Consider the following 15207-nt stretch of genomic DNA (forward strand, 5'->3'; position numbering starts at 1 on the left):
GCGAGGGTCCAGGGGGCTGGGCCCTAAGGGCGCGCTCACCGAGATCTCGCGCTTGTCAAACTTGATACTAGGAACAGTTCCAGGTCTAACCAGTTGGTATCTTCAGTATTTTAATGGGTTTCTAAAATATGCCTTTCCATTCAGCTGAAGAGCTGTTTTTATATGTTTCTTTTTCCAGAGATTACATTAGTTTCAGAAATAGTCCAGAAATGTTTGATTCCTTAGACTACATCTTAGCCCTAACAACATGGTTTTAGCCAAGAACAGAACCCCAAATCTGTAACAAGAGCAAGATTTCCTTTCTCAAGAGAGAGACAAGATTACACACCCACCCACTCATTCAGATCTCTGCAACTAATAGTTTCATGTAGCCCAATATTAAAGCTTGATGTTCGGGTTTGTCTTGCCTTGGGAGTATGAAATTTACCACATCACTTTTGTTAATCTTTTCTATGTTTCATTGGCTATATGCTGAAAGCAGTCAGCTAGGGTTATTTTTGTTAACATATTTATTTACTGTTCATAAGTGATGTAACATTTTCTCATTCAGTGCATATGAATGCTCCTAAAGGAGAGCCTTCACCACCTTGGTATCTCAGTTTGGATTCAGCTCGGTTGAATAACAAATAAATAAAAAACCCATGGCTGCCTATGCAATTGTGAAAGTCTGCACGATCATGTGGAGTCCAGGAAACTTTTTTTTCTGAGCTACATGCAGCCTTTTGCAAAGAGAAGGTTATACTCTGTTGGTACTCTTCATTCATTATTGCGGCTTGATCAGATTTCCAGATAATCCTGATATGAAATGTTTCCTTAAAGGGATGCAGAGGGGTTTCCTTCTGGTAGAAAAGTACAAATGTTCCAATCTATCTACATCTATTCTTCCCATTGATTCCCATCTCACTATGTTTTGTTCATGTTTTGTCTATGCAAGAGTGTGACTACCTACCCCTCTGATGTGGGATGTCCAGTGACTGCGCGTTCCTGTATAGATTGGCAGGCCTTTCTGTATGATGGTTTGTCTGAGTTGGTGCTGCCTGAAGCAGTAACAGCAAATTGGAGGAAACTGCATTCTCTACAGATCACAGGCACTCCTATGCCGGTCTCACTGTGATACTATCTTGCAGAGACTCATTTGATGGATATCATACAGAATAGGCTAACCGCATAGTGATAGGCAGCCTCTTTTTGCTTCCTACTTTGGAAGTAATAATCTCTTCTTTTTCACATATTCTATTGCAAGCAAGAAGTCCTGAACGATCCATTGAGAAGGGTCTTGAGAACGAGTGGCAAAGATTTATTTTCTTTTGTTTATAGGATATTTCTATGGAATTGTACTTGGATGCACTGTTGTACTGGTAAGTTCTCAATAGATTTTAGTTTCCTATGGTGTCACTGCTGCGGGCAACACAATATCTAAAGTTACTGATTCATGCTATATGGTGTCTTGCTGTTTTGATGTACTTAGCCAGCTCCAACTATGCTGGGGCTGCATTCCTTGGTAATGTATATAGGTATTAATATATGAGGTCATACGTTTCTGATTTTGAGTTGACAGTTGAGGGTCAAGCTGTGTCTGGCGAAGCTGTGGTTGGTTTTGCCTCTGCCTCAATAAATCTACATATGAAGTAAATGGACTTCGAGTATTGAGTCTTAAATTCAACAATTTTGGTGACGAACGGGCCAGGCAGAAGGCTGTGGCAGAGGTATCCATCAGCCCATCCACGAACCCAAGCGTGTGAACAGTAGTGAAGGGCGACTGGAGGAGCAGGCCGACCCAACCACAAGAAAAGAGAGCCGTGCTGAGAGTGAAAGAGGCATCGACGAAGGAAGAGACCGTGAATCTGACCTCAACAGAGCGTGTCCGAGAAGGGAGAAGTCAGTGGGAGCAGTGCTGCTGCAAACGGATGACACTGACGTCCGTTAAGAGCGGGGGCGTGTGACAGGCCTTGTAGCAGTGCGTCTTTGAAACAGAACAGAGGCCAGGCAGCAGTGAATGGTCGGAACAGACGGCTGAAGCGAGACGTATCCAAAGTGCATAGGGAGCTTAAGAGCACTCAGAAAACCATGAACTTCCGACCAGTGTGAGGCGGCGCGAGAGCAATGCAGGGGAGCCCGCAAGTCTGACAGAACAGTAGGCACCGACGCATAGTCTCGCAGGTATTGGGCGCTGGGGAAAAGAGTGTGAAAGCAGCTCTCGTTCAAGCCCACTGAGACATTTTTATTCAAATAAGTTTGGCATAGTTAATGGAGACTTACCTCAAACGGGCGCCAAAGTAGCCACTGTGTCATATGCTTTGGCAGCACTCGTCCAAAGAAATGTTATTGCTTTGCTGTGCCTGCACCCTAATGGCGTCTCCAGTCGGAGGTGGCGCAAGGTCTCTTTCAGCACTGGGGAACCTTGGTTAGATTTGTTCACCTTCCGAAGAGAACGTGCAATGTCAGCAGTACTGCGCACTGGAGTTTCCAAGGCAGCTATCGATCGGCATCGCGTTTCGCCGCGAGTGGAGCTCAGGCCTGTTGTACGCCTTTCCGCCCATACCACTCCTGCCCAGGATTCTGAAGAAGATCAGGAGCGACCGTGCCCAGGTCATCCTTGTGGCGCCAGACTGGGCAAGGAGAGTCTGGTATCCAGAGTTTCTGAGCATGAGTGTTGGTCCTCTGATCAGGCTGCCCCTCCGGGAGGATCTTCTGTCACAGCAGCAGGGAAGGGTTTGCCACCCGAACCAGTCAACTCTGCACCTCCATGTGTGGAGATTGAGCGGCGGTAGTTGATGGCTTTTGACCTTCCTCCCGAAGTCTGTAATGTTATTCTGGTGCCCAAGCGTCCCTCCACTGAATCGGTAGACGCCTGCCGTTGGCAGAAATGTGCATTATACTGTACAGAAAGGTATATTTACCCTCTCTCTGCTTCCCTTTCTACTGTCCTTTTGTTCATTCTTACCCTTGCCCAGCAGGGCTCTGCTTTGGGAACTCTCCAGGGTTACCTTTCTGCTCTGTCTGCTTTTTTGCGGCTGCCAGACCAACCATCTCTCTTTAAATCTCCTGTTTGGAGCACCTATTTTTAAAGTAACTTTTAATGCCATCATGAAAGTCGCCCACGTGGGCTGGGGGTGAAATAATCTGCATTTTTAAAAAGGGGAATCATGACCATCCCGCAAGCTATAGACTGATAAGCCTCATAGACAGTACTCCTAAATTGTTCCGCAAGGTTATCTTGGGGAGATTGCAGGATTGGTTGTCAGCTAAGGACATTTAATCCCCCCCTGCAGGCAGGCTTTAGAAGAGTCCATTTGCACCATGGACCAAGTGTTCAAATTACAGCTGTTGTATTGGAAAACAGTTACCCTGGGTGGGGGCGACTCCATACTGTATTTGTCGACCTTTGATTTAGTTCATAGAACAACTTTATGGTGTGTTTTCTCTGAGTTGTGAATGCCTACATACCTTCTTGACATTATAGTGAGATTGCACTCTAAAAACTATACCCAGGTTAGGTGTGGCAATGCAGGAGAACTGACCAACCCCTTCCCTGTGACTAGGAGTGAGCCAGGTGTGCATACTTGCCCGCACACTGTTCACACTCTATATTAATGGCCTTGTGGGGTACTTGGATAAGTGTGATAATGATTCACCCAGATTGGTAAACATGCGGGTCCGCCCCTTATGATTGCCGACGATACTGTACTCTTCTCCAAATTACCAATGGGTCTACAGAAGTTGCTGAATCGTTATGAGAGTTTCTGTAAGCTAATGGGATTGGAGATTAATGGGAACAAAACCAAATATGTGGTTCTGAACCTGGAGCATACAGCTAGGGCAAACCCCACACTAGCAGGGGTATCACTACCAAGGATGCATACAATTGTATACCTGGGCATAACACTTGCAGAACACATGGGGTGGCAAGTTCACATTACACAATGCAGGCTCAGGATGGAGCAAGTGGTGGGAAGGATTGCTAATATGTTGAGGTGATGCCCAGTTTTGCTCCGTGCAGCTGGCCCTTCATGTCTATAATTATAAGGCTTGTGCGATAACCTTTTATGGAGCGGAACTATTGGGGACACCTGAATATGACCACTTTGTTCATGCTGGAAAATCGGTTCATGTGCCAGTTGTTTGGTGTACCAGTTAGCACACCATTGTTACCTCTCAAGATGAATCTCTGGTTTAGACCACTGCCTGACAGGATAGGTCTTCGCCCCTTTGATATTTTTTGGAGGTGGAGGAGGAGGAGGAGGAGGAGGAGGAGGATCTGGGCTACTCTGTAGCTCCTCTGTTATCAACAGGGGTTTGTGGAAGTCCTCTGCTATTTAGATTCTGGCAAGATAGCATGGATAAAATATCTGAAATCCACACTTGCGGAGATAGGGTTGGCAATCTTGTGGAGTGCTCTAGGCAAGGCCGGGAGTTATTTTTAGCATCAGCCTAAATCTTCCTTTTGGCATTACAGAGACTCACTCCTACATACCCATATCAGCTGAGGTTCTCTTACCAATGCTTTTTCTCTCAGTAAAAGACATCTACGCCCAGGAGGACGATTTGGATGCAGGAGGACTTTCTGGATGAGATTGAGCCACCCGTAGCAAGATGCCTGTACCTGCAATTTGTCTGTGGGAACTTAGCACTCCAATCCATCATCGCTAAGTGGAACGAGGGCAGCGGGTTACTTATCAGCTATGCCCAGCCTGTGATGATAGCAATGAAACTTTGGAACATGTTATATATTTTTGCCAGGTTTATCTACATTGCAGGGGACTATGGCTAATCGTGCTCTGCCCGTCTCAGGGTGTCGGAATGCAAAGAGGCCCTCAGAATACTGAGATATGATAATAACAAAGTGATGCTCTTTGCACTTCAACGATATCTGATGGGAGTGTGGAGGGCAAGGGAAAACTGTGTACACCACCTGAAAATATAGTAGGTGTTGCATTATTCAATGCGTAAGGTAATTATTAACAGCCTAGAAAGTTGAGTTAGCGTAAGTATGATACAAACTGACAGTTTTTGCCTCAAATTATTATGTTAAATCTTACACCGTCATGGTTGACCATGGGGATAGGTATCGGAGACCCTCGGAGCCAGCACTGATAAAGGTGTTTGAGTTCTGATTCTAACTTTCTTTTAGTTTTTGCAGCAGTTGGATCTTACTGTAAATGCTATTTTTGTATTGTTTTTAAGATGATTTTAATTATTTTAGAGGAGAAATAATTTCTTGTTTGTAAGAACTTGGATTTTAACTATATATGTAAATTTGGTGCCCGCTCATTTTATACTGTATGTCTGACGTGATATTGATGCAATGTATAATTTCTATCTGCTTTTATGGCCTTGTGCCAAAATAAAGATTTGACACGAAAAATTAGCTCTAATCAAACTTCTATTTAACTCGTGCCACATACATTTTTCACATTCAAAGATTGGATTTAACTTTTACAAACCTTGGTAGTGGTGAAGTATTATTGGATTGTTTACAAAATTCTGGTTTCTTAATCGGCTCCAAGGGTTAATAAAGATTTGCGTGAAAGGACATTAAACCTCGAGTCTGTTGGCCCTGCCAGGCACATTAAAACATTCTGTTCAAAACCATAAGTGGGCTTGTTAGACCTGTCTGACTTTTTGGCGAAGTCCCTCCTAATTTTTATTTATTTTGTCCCCTTTTTGCCCCTCATACCCTTATTAATTTTTGTGTCTACTGGATTTTTATAGGTGTTGGCCAGGGGGATAGGTGTTCCCTCTCCCCCTCATAGTTTTTTACCTCCGGTCCAGAGGCCTGTTCTGACAGGAAAGTTGGCACCACCTAAAATGGTGGCCACCAACTGCCCCAACTGTCACCAACAGAACCTGGCCATAGACCAACATAGGGCATTCCAGAACCTTCTGGTCCATTCTGGACCACTGAAGGGCAGCCTATATAAGGCGGAATGCGGGGCAGCCATTTTGTCTACCTGTGGAAGTCAGCTGGAGGACAGGTGGTAGCTAAGGGTGGGAAAAGGTTAGACTTAGGGTTGACCTCCTGAACTGGGAAGCTGCCTATTTGGTCCAACCCCCAACTCCCCTTTTGGTTATTTGTCTTGGCCCCGCTGTGGGAAGTTACTGGAGACCCTGGGCGCCTGTGTGACCCCTAGTCTAGAACAGAGGGGTGAGAACAGGAGAAGGAGACTGCGGATTAGCGAGCGCAGTCCTCTGCCCAGCATAGGGAGTCCAGAGTCTGGTAACCTGTTCTAGACTGACCCCTACTTTGTAAACCCCTGGAGAAGATTGAAAAGAAAGACTCTCTTACGGAGAAGGGCTGATCTTGGTGCCCCTCCCCTTGCTCTGCTTGTACCCCAGTGCTGCCTATCTGTGGCAATTGCGCCCCCCCTGGTGCCAAACCCCTACCTGCGACCACCAGGGCTGGAGAAGCGGAGACAGCACGACCACAAGTTGCTCTACACCTGGGTCGGTGTGGAAACGCTGAGGGAGCAGGACCGGTTGTTCAGTTGGCCGGGCTGTCCTATCATCTGTGCGAGCGCCGCGATTGTGGAGCTGTGCCAAGGAACCTGAGGTGAGGAGCGGAGCCGGGGAAGTCATCGGCGGCGTTTGAAGAGAGCCGGGAGGAGAGGGCAGCATCAGAAGTACAGCGCGGCCTCCAGCGGTAAGACGCTGATCCTTCGCGCATGCTCTGTGCCGCCGCCGGGCTCCGTGAGGTGGAGCCGGATCAAGGAAGGCGGGAGCAACTGCGGAGGAGCGAGGAGCGCATTGCGCATGTCCCCGCGATCAGCGCGTCCCCGGCCAGAAAGAGTGAGGCTTCATTTTCTCCCCCCTTCGCTCAGGCGCTTCAGAAAGGAGCCAGCGCGAGCGGAAAGGGGGCCTTCCTGAGGGCGCTTCACTATTCCCCCGCCCCAGCACTAAAAAGGCAGCTGGCTCGGCAGGAGGGTGTGGAGTGAGGCCGGTGGGACCTCGAAGGAGCCGTAACTGACAGTAAGGAGGTCATCTGGAGGGGGAAGGTGGCGCTAGAGCCTGTGATCATCTGGTAATCCGTTAATGGTTGTTGCTCCTCTCAGCTACTGCAATTTATAAAGTGGTGGGAAGCCTGAGGAAACCCTCCTTGACTCTGGAGATTAGTTAACTGCACTATCAATGTTAAATTAACCTAATATCTCTGAAAGTGTCTGCTGGAGAGGGAAAGGGTGCATGTCCTCTTAGTGAGTTGAGGTTCAACTGTGGCAGAGGGGATTGTACCTACAAATCTGGAATACTAGAGCCTGTTCTAAAGTAAAGTGCTGGTATTATCTCGTTGAGGAGTCATAGGAAGCTATAATTTAACAGATTAAATAAGCACAGTGTTTGATGAGATAAACTGTTAATCCTGCTGAATGTGGATTTGTTATAATTGAAAGGGTTATTATTGATTAATTGGAAAGTGTAATGCACCTTAGAAACTCTATTGATAAATTGTTTAGTAACTTCTAAAGTAACTATTGATTCTAAGGTACAGGTTCTCCAAATGCAAAAGTGTGATAAGATTTCAGAAATACAGTGACTGTTAGTAATTTAAAAAGTGACAATCTGCTAGTAACGTACAAAGTGTAATTGTTGACCCTGAAAGTGATCTAAACTGCTTTGAACTATTTATATGTGAGCTACTAATAATTGACAACAAAGAGAACCTTATTTTTATATAAAGCAGTACGTATTTTCATATAATTTTGGTGTAGTGTTTTTCTTTTTGAGTGCTATTGCGTGGAATTACTTTTGGGTGGACTGCAACCTTTACACTGTGCCTCTGTATGCTAGTCTTGCCCTAGGCCAGGCTACCTAATTCCAACAGGGCTTTGCAGTCCTACCTTCTTACAGAGGGCGATGCAGAAACAATCCTCTTATGATTGATTTGCACGTGCTTAGTTATTAGCAGTAACGTACATGTTTGTGTGCATGTTTTTCAGAATTCCTTCTGCAATCGTTTGTGCTTGTTTTCACTTTAGATTGATATAGAGATTAATGGAGACCCGGTGGATTTGCATATGAAGCTCGGTGACAACGGAGAGGCTTTTTTCGTAGAGGAAGCAGAAGAGCAAAATGTAAGTAAATATGTCCCAGCCCCGGAGTTAAATGTTGCTTTTGTTTTTCTTCTTTTTTTTAAAAATCAGTTCAAGGCTCATCTCAACAGGAAATCAGCATTTGTCACTGGTAGTCCAGGCTTATCTCATTCGTCATTTGTTTTCTCTGAGCAAGGCCATGCGTTTTTAGTTCTGGCTTGACAGCACAGTTGTCTGGTAACTCTTGTTATTAGTTCTTTAAAATTGGCAAGGAGTTGACCGTCGCTCCATTCAGCGCGGTAATTCTCTCCCACCACATGTTAATGATCTTTATCCTTCCACTTCCCGAGGGACTTTTTGATAAAAGTTTACTGAATTATCATAAGTTAAATTATTTCTCCCATAGATGCATTTAACAGCGAAAGCAATATTCTGGGTTTCTTTTTTCACTTTTTTAATGTTAGTGACTTTTTAATGTGTTAGTGCCGACTCAAATTGCAAGCCATAGATATGTTAGGGCCCTGCTGAAAACTTTAGCATAATTACTACACATTGTAGCCTGTTCAAATATCACCATCTACCTAAAATGGCTTTGTCTATCTCTAGTTTTTTAATTATTTTTTGTTGAGATATTCCCTGATTTTCACTGTACGGTTGTATGACCTTAATGCTAGCACTTTTATTTGCACCATTGGCTGAATAAACTGCATTATGTATGTGTTTAGTTATTTGCTTGCTGCATCCGAGCTGGCTTTTGACACTGCACATCCAGAAACAGGCCAGACAGGTGCAGGTATTAGGCAAATGATTGTTGTTTCAGCATTTGGTCAAGCTTCCCCCTCCAACTCTTTTTATTTGTATAATCATTTTAGTTTGTATTAAATAGCCTTGTAAAATGAATCAACCGATGAATGCAGCATTGTATCTGTGGTTCACCATCAATGATAGAAGAAATTATGAAGTGTACGATGTTGGGTAAAAGTCTAATAAATATTTACTTTGAATTGTTTACGTAAGGTGAGCTGTAGAGAGATTATCTGGTTGCACTTGTGACTCCTGCCCACTGGTACGTGTTCCTACCTACTTCCCATAAGTGTTAGCCAGGGTGAAAGACTGTATCTAATCTCACAGCTCTGACTGTATTGCTTTTCAGTGAGTCTCAGATTCCCCTTACCTATTCCACGAAGGTGCTTACCGGGCCTCTTCTAGTACTTTAGAATGTCTTATTTATCAACTACTAGTACCATCATTACAAGGAAACTATTCATCTTTAAGCTGCATCTTGATATCCTTTACATTATCAAGCGAGCACATGGTTGATGGATGCTGAGAGCTGCAGTTAAGTACAGACAGTGCTACGGTCTGGAGTTTTCTTGTAGCCAAGTGATTGAATTTTAAGTGAGAAGTTGGCGCTTCTTGCCTTTAACACTTCATGCATATTTTATTGCAGACTTGCCATTGTTATTTACCTCGGCCGGCCCTCGGAAGTTACGCAATTTAAAAAAAAGTTTTACAGCAACTAAAAAAGTTTGTTTGCATCTTCAAGTATGAGAACTTTCATCCATTTATTTTTAAGATTGAAAAGTGTATATACCAAATATCTCTCTGCCTACATCGCAATCGTGGATGGTCAACATCACAAAATTCAGCTGCTTTCAATTGTGCGTTTGAAGGCTCATTCAGGATTATGTAGGGGAAGCAGGGTATGCTTTGCCCAGTAGTTAAAGCTGCCCTTATTTCTTTTAGTCTAACTCTGCAAAAAGGCTAATACCCAAAGCATTGCAATACTTTGCTTGTGCACACCTGTTTGCAAGGCTTTGATAATATTGCATCTAGTCTCTAAGCTGCGGGATGAGGTCCCCATATCCATGTAAGTATCAAGTTAACAGTGTGCTTCATTTGCCGTTCATCAGCTAGCCATCCTCATGGGCGAGAATATTTCCACAATGCACAAGATAAACCACACTATGTGGGATATAGTATTGCAAATCTACAAACTGTCACTACAAAAAACTGTTTACAATGCAGTTAATTCTAGGCTGGATTGTATCAGTGACCTATACCTAGGAAAGCAGAAAATGTGTATTTAAACAGTAGAATTCTCAGTGTATAGTTGCTTGCTTTAAGACTAAATAAAAAGAATTATATCAGCAGGTTTGAAAAGACTCCCCTAGTTCACCACATCAAACAGTATTGGCTCTGTGGCTGTTTTTTCTGGTGCACAGATGCATTCTCTGTACAGGCCTCCCATACACTGAGAAGTAAAATATTCAGATACAAACTAAAAAGGCTGTAGAGGACGGCTTTTGCTATCCATCTGTTTGTTCACTTGTTTGTGTCAGAGACTTCAACCTCCTCTTAGAAAAGGACAATATTTTAAAATCCCTCCGATTTCCTTCTGGCACCTAACTACTGCTTTCTAGAGACCTTGATGACCATGTATATATCTTACACCAACCTCTTGTAGTACTTTGTACAATTGTAGTATATCGATTGCCTATTTGCATCTATTGGGTGAACTATATAACTGAGTTCTAATAATGAGGTGCTGTTTGAAATATTTTGAAGTTGGGAGATTATAGGACCCATTGCAGAATGATTTCACCAAGAGGGGGGCTTTTTACCAGAAAAATCTAATCATTTTCTTTAAGTTGGCGATTTAAAATGTAGATCATGAAAGAGCGCATAATTCTGTTTTATTTCTTTTGATTTTGTAATTCATGTCACTCAAATACACAAACTACTAAGCAAGTTTAGTAATCTCAACCTAGTGTCAGGGTAGGAGTTAAAAGTAGGATTGGGGTAAGATTTAGGGATGGGTTAAGAGATTTGTTAACTATCAGGGTTAGATAAGAGTAAAGTATGAGGGTGGGAAGGTTTAGGAGAAAGTGTTCAATTTAGGGTTGACCTACAAGTTGAGGTTAGGTTCGAGTAAAGGCCTATGTGAGGGGATGGGTTAGAAAAAGGTGTTGGGGAAATGTGTCAAGGCAGATGGTACATGAATATCTCCATCATAAAATGGCAGAGACATCATGGTGTAAGGGATTGAGAGGTTAGATTAAGGATTAATATATTTGTTCAATTCACAAGGGTAGAAACCACAAATTCAACGTTTTGGCCCACATATTTGTATTCCACATTAGTCACAAAGTCTCTAATGAAATTTTTTCAAACCTATTTATATTAATTTTTGTTTTGTACATACAATCATATGTAAGTAATTTGAGCCAACTCCTGAAATTATACCACTAGGTTGGTCTTCCAGTTTTCTCTAAATTCTCCTTTTATTTCCTGTGCCAATATCATTAGTGAGCGTTTCAGAATGGCTGTTTTTGAGGTCTCACCTAGGCAGTGCACAGGCGGGCCTTTAGCCATCAATCTTCACTTTTCAAGCACTGCACTCGTGCTTGTGGTGACATCCACCTTGCGGGAGCAAGCAGCGTCGCGCCACAAGCACGAGCGCACCACTCGCTGGCTAACCTCCTGCTCCCCCTACTTTCCTTTTCTCTTCTTTCTCCAGGGGCGCACGCGCACCACTCGCAGGCTCACCTCCTGCTCCCACTCCTTTACTTTTCTCTTCTTTCCTCAAACGCGCACGAGCACCACTCGTAGGATCACCTGCTTCCCGTACTTTCCTTTTCTCTTCTTTCTCCAAGCACGTGTGCGCGCACCACTCGCGGGCTCACCTCCTGCTCCCCCTACTTTCCCTTTCTCTTCTTTCTCCAAGCGCGCGCGCGCACCACTTGCGGGATCACCTCCTGCTCCCCTACTTTCCTCGTGCGGAGCTAGGTGGATTCATTTTGTTGGTACATTTAAAGAGTAAATAAGGAAAGACAGGAAAAAGATGAATATGTTGAAGGACTTAAAAATGTACCGAATAGTATTGTGATAAGTGTGACCTGAAGAGGAAGCAGCAGTGATAGCTCTAAATGTAGATATAGTTTGTGATATGTTGTACTTCTAGTACACAACTAACACCGCAAGGGGTTTCTTGGATAACCTAAGGCTCAAGCTTGTGGAAACAGAAATAAACAGAAAGCAGATAATAATATGTGCAAGATAATGAAATATTAACCTGAGAGATTTCCTCACATGGAGGTCGTCTCGGAATTTGTTGGAAACCAATGCCAAATCAGAGAGGCAGCTCTCAATCTTGGCCTGGGCCTGTTCGCCACCAAATCCCTGGTTAAACAGCTTGCTACAATCATTCTGTGGAAGAAGAGACAACATCGAGTTAAACAAGTCCAATGATCTACTTTGCTCCCTGGGTCTTACATCACCCCACCCCGATTAAGAAAAGGACATCGCTGCTGTATTTTTCGTAAACCCGCAGGAGAATTGTATTAAATTAGTACAGCAAAATAAAATCTTAATGCAAAATTTTTCCCGTATGCACATTAAAACTCAGTCCTGCAATTACTAATGTGCATAGTTGAGAAGAGTGAGTTTTCAAACGTTTTGGGTCTGACACTGCCCCACTGCTTGCACTTATTTACGCAGTATCAAGGGCCAGGGGAGATGAACAAAGACCACAGTCAACAAACAAGCATTGGCATAGCCAAATAGGTATCGCTTTTGGGACCTTATAAGTATTTAGTTATGTAGCATAATATCCTTGGTGTAACAGCATCAACTGTTGCATGGTTAAACACTTAAACGGTTCCAAAGGCGAGGCCTATTGGCTATGCCAATGCTTTTCTGACCTTGGTAACGAGCAGTACATTCCTTGTCATATACCAGACTATAAAATGTCTGCTTCTTTATGCTTTTTAAAGCAATCATCTGTTGCTGTGATCAAAATCAGCTCTTTATTGGCAACCCTTTTTCTGCTGAGTTAATCTTTGCATGTTCTTTTTAAAATGTGTGATCTAGATAATTGTAGTTCTATGAACTGTGATGGCTTGCTGCATTTTTTCTTAGAGCAATGCCAGATGGAAAGGACACTCAAGAGATTCTGTTACTTTACGTATTATTATATTTCTCACGTTTATCTAGACCTTCTGGATTCCTAACATTCATAAATCTAATCTTATGTGACAAAACACTCCATTTTAAGTTGTCAACATTGATTAAACCAAAAAAATCAGTCAACCTTCAGAGATTTTGTGTGAAGAAGTGCACCTTTACTTCGTATCAATTGGGAACGTATTTAGAGTCTGATGGTACTAAACAAGTGCAGGTGAGGAAGTGCTTCATTGTGTATCTAAAAAGCAGAAACTTTGTCATTTCATTTGGAGCTTTCCGGCTGGGGGAGACAATTTTGCCTATGTAAAAAGCAATCTCTGGCAGTTTCAGAGAAAGATTTGCTACTCATCAGTCTGGGAAGGTTTACAACTCTTTATTCTAATATGAGAAAGAGAATTTACAAATAAAGGAATTTCAAGATGGTTACCAAATCAAATCAAATCCACTTTATTCGATTGATGAAAATCATAAAAGTATACTATACAGAATCAATTCAAAATAATACATAGAATATCAATCAAGACAGTTTAACCACATGCGCGCTGCTCTTATTCTGCTGCTGTGCTTGCTTTTTAAAAAACCCATTGTTCATGACGAGCTGGGCTCGTCATCAGTGTTTGAGGAGGCTACACCATGACGAGCCCAGCTCGTCATCAGCCTCGAAGGGGTTAAAAACAGGCTAAACATTTTTAAACTATTTCATATTTCCGATGGGATAGATTACATCAAGTAGTGGGGATGGTCATTCGGTTGCTCAATCTAAGTTTCTTTTGCCGGATGGCAACAACAAAGAAATTTGCCACACTAAACATGATCAGTGGGGAGTCCAGTAATTGCAAGAACAGTAAAGCTGGTCTTGCCTGTAAAACCCCTTTCCTTTTAGGAGTGATACAATAAACCTTCTCCTACTTTCTCTAAGATGGTTACCAGTCTGTCATGGACTCTGCATTCCTCGTGTTAACCACAAGATTAGACAGTATAATTCTCCTTGAGATTGTAAAGAAACCCCAAAGCTACCTCCGTGATCTACAGGCCTCTGTGAAAACAGTCTATATTAGAAGATCTAAATTGTTACAGAAACGAGGATGTAATGTTTAATAATACCGTTAGAGTTTGATCACTATTTAATATTTTTAGGTGTGGCTTTTGAGTTATCATTGGCTGTCTCACCAGGTGGCTGTTTTTAAAATTTTTATTTTATAATAAATGATATATACTATAAATACATGTAGGGGCTTTTTATTCTGTTAACTTTGCTTCCACACACCATTTCATACAGCAATTGTAGTCGGTCAGCCCACTTTAGTCTTTGGCTCGCTCTGTGTGATATTTTTTCTTGTGTACACTGTACACTGTACACAATATCCATAAAAATAGTCCCTTCAGTGCTAGAGTAGACACTGAAAGGGGCCTTTTTTTGTTTTAAACGTTCTTGCTTTATTGCCATTTTTTCAATATGACAAATGAAGACTTCTGTGTCTTCATTTGTCATAAATGTGAAACGATCATGAAAAGAACGAATATAAAGAGTATATCAGACAACTTGATGCTTTATTTGGGTTTTTCTTCGATGTTGAGTTACTCTGATTGACTTACTGATATTGAGACGAATGTGACTTGGACGAAAAGGTTTCCTTGATTAATCACTTAAATAGACTTTGCTCCTTCTCCTATAAGTTTTGTGAGCTGTAATTTAATAATTGTCTTTTCTCCTCTTTTCTAATCTGCAATGATGGTTATGACCCTCATTAATATCATTGCTTCCCTGCTGATCCCATCCATGAGCTACGTGGACACATGCCCACTTGGGCATATCATTATCAGTTTGCTTATTACATAAGCTCATAAACACAACACCGTCCTGTGAATCGTTGAGTGGTGCCCACTTGGTCTTTATAATTCACAGGTGAACCACATACTGATTAGCTTTGCATAGATTTCTTCTACACGTCTGTAGCAATTGGAATATGACTGGCCACGCAGGGTCACTAAGCAATCAGACATTACTTCTGTTGATACATAAGGCATTCTCCTAAGCATGGTGTTATGGGTATGGTAGTTTGCGGTGAGATGGTGACCACCCGTACATAGTCACAAGTAATTGTTGTCCTGATGTATGCATAGATCTTTATCTCACACACCCACAAGTCATTACAGGACCATTAACTTACTCTTATTTAACCCTATACAGTATTGTATACGATATGTGTCAAATTCA

At 42.5% G+C, this 15207-nt stretch overlaps 1 protein-coding gene across 2 annotated transcripts in view; it reads left to right on the forward strand.

Moving 5' to 3' along the window:
• Positions 1 to 15207, forward strand: part of LPIN2 (lipin 2) — a 791695-nt gene that overhangs the window by 126315 nt on the left and 650173 nt on the right. For both annotated transcript variants that reach the window (XM_086965600.1, XM_086965599.1), the window contains exon 3: positions 7971 to 8066. In XM_086965600.1, coding sequence (XP_086821726.1) covers positions 7971 to 8066 — 96 coding nt within the window. The remainder of the gene's footprint in view (positions 1 to 7970; positions 8067 to 15207) is intronic.

This window comes from Lissotriton vulgaris, chromosome 4_1, assembly GCF_964263255.1.
Source record: "Lissotriton vulgaris chromosome 4_1, aLisVul1.2, whole genome shotgun sequence".
In the NCBI taxonomy this organism is placed as follows: domain Eukaryota; kingdom Metazoa; phylum Chordata; class Amphibia; order Caudata; family Salamandridae; genus Lissotriton; species Lissotriton vulgaris.